At 62.7% G+C, this 6,000-nt stretch overlaps 1 protein-coding gene across 2 annotated transcripts in view; it reads right to left on the reverse strand.

The window, feature by feature from the left end:
- The window catches only part of LOC127050005 (uridine-cytidine kinase-like 1), a 31,346-nt gene extending 27,638 nt beyond the window's left edge, over nucleotides 1-3,708 (reverse strand). Inside the window, exons 1-2 of one of the 2 annotated variants that reach the window (XM_050951494.1) lie at nucleotides 3,627-3,708; nucleotides 2,699-2,898 (exon numbers count right to left, since the gene is read on the reverse strand). In XM_050951494.1, coding sequence (XP_050807451.1) covers nucleotides 2,699-2,898; nucleotides 3,627-3,673 — 247 coding nt within the window. In that variant the 5' untranslated portion in view covers nucleotides 3,674-3,708. The remainder of the gene's footprint in view (nucleotides 1-2,698; nucleotides 2,899-3,626) is intronic. The other variant, XM_050951493.1, reaches the window with a different exon arrangement.
- Between the last annotated feature and the right edge of the window lie 2,292 nt (nucleotides 3,709-6,000).

Genomic DNA, 6,000 nt, shown 5'->3' on the forward strand with positions numbered 1-6,000 from the left:
TACCTGCCTACCTGTAACCAGCCCCCTGGGGCTGAGTGGGAGGGAGAGATGCTCCCCGCCCCCCTGCACACCAGAGAGGGGGCTCACGCTGGCTCTGATGCTGTGACCAGAGCAGAGAGCTTGCTGCCTGCCCCCACTGGGACAGCAAGGGCAGCGCCGAGCATGGGGGGAGCTGAGACCCCAGCTGAGTGGGGGAACACCCAGGCAGGGCAGGTCGGCTGCCAACCAGGTTTGCCTGGTCCAGACGTGCTGCTGGGAAGTGATTACACAGCAGGGAGGGAGGTACCAGGGACAGGGCTCAGGGGGGCTGTGACCCCAGGCCCAGACAGCAAGAGGGAGCAGGTCCCACTCCCTGCCCCAGCAGCTGAATCCCAGACCGAGCTGCAGAGGGATCCCTCCTTGGAGAAGCTGAGGGAACTTGCTGGCCACAGCGCTGCAAACCTCCTTGGGGAAGGCTGCAGGGACAGAGTCCTGCAGGAGAAGGGATTTCTGTACCGGGAATGGGCTCCCCAGGGGGAAGTAGAACTGTGGGGAATCGGGAGGCAGCTGGTGGTGCCCCAGGAATCCAAAGGGTTCTTCCCATTCGAGCTGCTGCATGGGAGGAGAGTGAGGGGACCCCTGGACCTGAAAGGGGAGGATTGGGAGGAGAAGGGGGAAGACCCCCTGGGGGATCTCTTCCCTGAGGTGGGAGCCAATCTCCCCATCAGGTGTTCCCCGTTCAGAGTCACTGGGAAAGCAACCCAGCTGATCCCCAAGGTAGACAGGATGATCTGGTTTTATGGGGGCTATCAGAAGCTTAAAGCCATCACAGTGTCTGATGCCTACCCCATGCCTAGGCCTGGGGAGATTCTAGACAAGCTAAGGGGGATTGAGAACCTGACAGACACTGATAACATGTGCATCTTTAGCCAGACCTGGGAGGAACAGGTGTCCCAGGTGCTGGGCTGCCTCAAGGAGGTGGGACTGACGGTAAAAGCTGGAAAGTGTAAGGGGGGACGGCAGAGGTGTTATATCTGGGCCACAAGGTGGGGAGCGGCTGCCCAAGCCCAGAGCTGGCAAAGGCCAAGATGGGAGCTCTTAACCAAGAGAGCCCGAATTGCAGCCCAGAGTGCTGGGAGAAGACCCCGTCCCAGTTTGAACCCCAGGGGTATTGGGGATAGCAAAAGGGTTCAGGGCGCATAAACCTTCCCACATGCGGCCTGCAAGTGCCATCAAGCACACTCAACCTAAGGGAGGGCGTGAGACTGGACTGTCCTGGTGTAACTCACATCGAGGAATAGGAGAGATGCTGGGGCATCCATGGGAACATTGGTGGGTTCGAACTTCCCCAGGTCACTGGCTGAAGTGACCTCGCTCAGTTCGGTCTCGAAGGGGGGAGAGATGTGACGAACTGGGAATGTTCTTAATGTTTTCTATGAATACTGTGTTGGTGTCTCAGTGTCCCCATGGCAGTTCTTAAGAATCTGGCAGAGCAAAGGGCCAGTGCACCTAAATGCCTGGCACTCTGTCTCCTAGTAACTGATGGCCTGGGCCCCTCCTCTGCAAAGGTGCCAGCTGAAGGTGTTGGAGACAAAGGGATCAGGTGACCTCCTGGCCTGGGAAAGGAACTGAGCAGAGAGGAGGGGCTGGGGGGGTTGTTAGTCTGGAGCTGGCTGGGGACGAGGAGTGAAGTGCAGATGTGGGGGGTCTGGCTCACTGCCCCCAGAATGGACCCAGCTGAGGGCTCCGGTTCGCTGTACCCACAAGCTCTGTTTTAGACCCTGTTCCTGTCATCGAATAAACCTCTGTGTTACTGGCTGGCTGAGAGTCACATCTGACTGCAAAGTGGGGGTGCAGGACCCTGTGGCTTTCCCAGGACCCCGCTGGGGCGGGCTCGCTGTGGGAAGCGCACGGAGGGACAGAGGATGCTGAATGCTCCAAGGAGAGACCCAGGAGGTGAAGCCGTGGGAGCTTCTTGCCCTGGAGACAGTCTGCTCCAAGGGAGAGGAGGCTCCCCAGAGTCCTGCCTGGCTTTGTGGGGAGCAGTTCCAGAGCATCGCCTGGGACTCCGTGACACTCTGGTCTAGGAGACTGCTGGACTCCTCGCTTAGCAACACCCACAAGTAACATTGCCTGAAACCTCCGGCTTGCTAGGAGACCCCCCCCCAGCCCCTTCCTGGAGGGCAATGACCTGCCTCAGTTATACACACTTCAGCCCCCATCTGCATCACAGCAACAAGACACACCTGGGCAGGGAGCCCTGGGCAGGGCGGGGAGTCCAGCTAGCTCAGCCTGCTGCAGCACCTCTCCTCAGCCACATGGGCTCCTGCCAGCACATCACACCTGCCCACAGGCATCAGGTCAGGTTCAAGGTCTCGGCCCTTCCCACTGGGGTGCTCCAGGGCCCAGGCCCAGAGGACCTAGCAGCGTAAGGCCAGGTCTACACCGAACATTTCGCCAGTCTAGCAACATTGCTGAGCGGCGAGTTTGAGCCACCCTTGGATGCCAGCCCAAGCCCAACACAGGCCCAGCGATGCTGGGCTTTCACCAGGACAGTGCACAGCACTGGAGAGCAGCGCAGGCAGGGGAGCAGCAGGGGCAGCCCGAGCTGCCCATGGGGCCAGGAGCTAGATTGGGGAGCCCAGCTGCGCCTGTCGGCTGGGCAGGCCCCTCCTGGCAGGTCCCACACCTGGCACAGTTGCGGGGGGGAGGGTCTCACCGATGACAAAGGCTTCCTTGAAGGGCGTGCCCGTCTCGGTGTACCAGGGCGGCCGCCCCGCCGTGTAAATGGTCCGTTTGCTAGTCCGCAGAAGCGGGGGCTCCGTCTTCGACTGGCTCATGGTCCGCTTCCGCGGGGACAGCATGGGCGTCAGCGGCAGGCGGCTCAGCAGCGTGTCCAAGGAGTCCTCACCACTGCCACTGCGGGGCACCACACCTCAGAGCCAGTCCTGGCTGGGGGCAGTGCACCCCAGAGAGCCCGATCCCACCCCCGCCGGGCGGCGCGCCCCAGAGAGCCCGATCCCACTCACCCCCCGCCGGGCGGCGCGCCCCAGAGAGCCCGATCCCACCCACCCCCCGTCGGGCGGCGCGCCCCAGAGAGCCCGATCCCACCCACCCCCCGTCGGGCGGCGCGCCCCAGAGAGCCCGATCCCACTCACCCCCCGCCGGGCAGCGGGCCCCAGAGAGCCCGATCCCACCCCCGCCGGGCAGCGCGCCCCAGAGAGCCCGATCCCACCCACCCCCCGCCGGGCAGCGCGCCCCAGAGAGCCCGATCCCACCCCCCCCGCCGGGCAGCGCGCCCCAGAGAGCCCGATCCCACCCACCCCCCGCCGGGCGGCGGGCCCCAGAGAGCCCGATCCCACCCCCGCCGGGCAGCGCGCCCCAGAGAGCCCGATCCCACCCACCCCCCGCCGGGCAGCGCGCCCCAGAGAGCCCGATCCCACCCCCGCCGGGCAGCGCGCCCCAGAGAGCCCGATCCCACCCACCCCCCGCCGGGCGGCGCGCCCCAGGGAGCCCGATCCCACCCCCCCCGCCGGGCGGCGCGCCCCAGAGAGCCCGATCCCACCCCCCCCGCCGGGCAGCGCGCCCCAGAGGCCGATCCCCTCCCCCCGGCCCGGTAGCGCGCTCGGACACGACCCCGCCCTCACCTGTCCCGCCGCGACCCGGGCCGCTCCTCCGCGCCCGCCGCCGCCATGGTGCCGTTTGCCGCAGGGGCTGCCGGGAGCTGCGGTCCCCAGGGCCGTGTCTCGCGGCTCAATCAGGCGGGGCGGCGAGAACTACAACTCCCAGCAGCCCCTGCGCGGGCCTCTGCCCCGCGCACTGTCTGCCCAAACTCTCCCATGGCCCCCCCACCTTCCCATGGCCACGCCCACTGTCTGCCCAAACCCTCCCATGGTCCCCCCACCTTTCCATGGCCAGTGGCCACCCCCACTACCTGCCCAAACCCTCCCATGGCCCCCCCCACCTTTCCATGGCCACGCCCACTGCCTGCCCAAACCCTCCCATGGCCCCCCCACCTTCCCATGGCCACGCCCACTGCCTGCCCAAACCCTCCCATGGCCCCCCCACCTTCCCATGGCCACGCCCACTGCCTGCCCAAACCCTCCCATGGCCCCCCCACCTTTCCATGGCCAGTGGCCACCCCCACTACCTGCCCAAACCCTCCCATGGCCCCGCCCACCTGCCCACGGCCCCGCCCACTGCCTGCCCAAACCCTGCCCATGGACCCCCACCTTCCCATGGCTCCACCCACCTCCCCTTGGCCACGCCCACTGTCTGCCCAAACCCGCCCATGGCCCCACCCACCTCCCCATGGCCCCGCCCACTTCCTGCCCAAACCCTGCCCATGCCCCCCCACCTTCCCATGGCCCCTCCAAGTAGGGGGGATTCCAGCACGCTGCAAGAGGGGTCTGGCCTGGGCCTGTGGGGGGCAGCTGGCGGCAGTCAGGATCCATGAGGGTGGGATGGCCAAGGGGGGCTCCACTGTGAGCAGAGAGTGTGGGGCGAGCGGAGGGGCTGGGACAAGCGCCTGATACTTTGCTGCAGGGGGCGTCGATCTGGAACAAGAACAGAACCAGTGTTTCCCATGGAGACTTGTCTGTTCTATGGCAGCCTCTTGAGTGCTAAGATTATCTCCCCTGAGGGAGTTCCTCTGGCGGGGGCAGGATGCATTTGGACATCCCCTGGATGCCCTGAGCAGGGACAAAGCTGGGGGGCTGGGGGAGGCATTTGCTGGTCGCCTGCCCTGGTGCCTTGATTCTTTCCTGTCCTTTGCAGGGTTTCTGTGTCTTGAGTGCCCAGGGGCCCTGGCTTGGAGCTGCACCATTGCTAAACCAAGGGGAGCGCCATGGCTGCTCCGCCTGCCAGCCTGGCCAGCAGCCCTGGCCCTCTGCCAGCCCAGCACCTCCATGAGCAGCCCCTGCTAAGGTGCCCACCCTCCAGCAGGGCACCCTGCATAGGGCCACCGGAACGTCCAGGGCTCCCCACAGCAACCCAGATTGACTGCTCTAGCCCAGACTCCTGGGCCTTGCCCCCTACGAGTGTTGCTCCCAAGGGCTTTGCTGGCCCAGATCTGGGTTCATCGCCCGGTGTGACGTTATGAGTGTAATATATTATCTCATTGACGGTAACAGGGCCAGAAAGAGTTAATTACCTCACAGACTGACAGGGCCGCCCAGAGGATTCAGGGGGCCTGGGGCAAAGCAATTTCGGGGGCTCCTTCCACAAAAAAAAGTTGCAAAACTATAGAATATTATATTATCGTGGAGGCCCCATTTCCCCCTCCTCCACCCACTCTCCCTGCATCCCTGCAGACTGACCTGAGCCATGGCCTAACTTTAGAGACATATTAGGAAGATCTGTAAATGAACAGAGCTTTGAAATGCAAGTCTGCATTGTTAGAGGTAGAAGGGGAGGTGTTTGCTCAGGGCTTGGGATGTCAGCAAACAAGTCTTGTCTATTGCTATGGCTTTAATTCGAAGATCAAAAAAGGAATATTACATTTAGGAAGACACTTGAGTTAAATAGTATTATTGTCTCTATGTCTCTTTGAAGGTTGTGGTTACCTGTATCTGACTGTTCAATGGATAAATTACCCTGTGCTAATTAGCAGGATGTTTGGGAGAAGGAATTAAGCCTATTGTTTTCTCAGGCCAAAAGGTTGCTGGAAATGTATAAAAACCCTGGGACATGATCCTGCTTCATCTCAGATCTGCTTTGGGTTTCAACAGGGGGAAACCTTAAGCCAGTGGTCCCCAACCTTTTCATCTGGCAGGTGCCAGACGAAGGACCGTGGCGGCGGTGGAGCATCTGCTGAAATGCCACCGAATTTCTGTAGCATTTCGGCGGCGACGCCTCTCGATGACATCACTTGTCGGCAGCTAGCAGCATCATCGAGAGGTGTCACCACCGAAATGCCGCAGAAATTCGGGGGTGACGTCTCTCGATGACACCACTTGCCACCAACAAGTGACGTCATCGAGAGGTGTCGCTGCTGAAATGCCACAGAAATTCAGCGGCATT

The sequence above is a fragment of the Gopherus flavomarginatus genome, chromosome 4 (assembly GCF_025201925.1).
Source record: "Gopherus flavomarginatus isolate rGopFla2 chromosome 4, rGopFla2.mat.asm, whole genome shotgun sequence".
NCBI lineage: Eukaryota > Metazoa > Chordata > Testudines > Testudinidae > Gopherus > Gopherus flavomarginatus.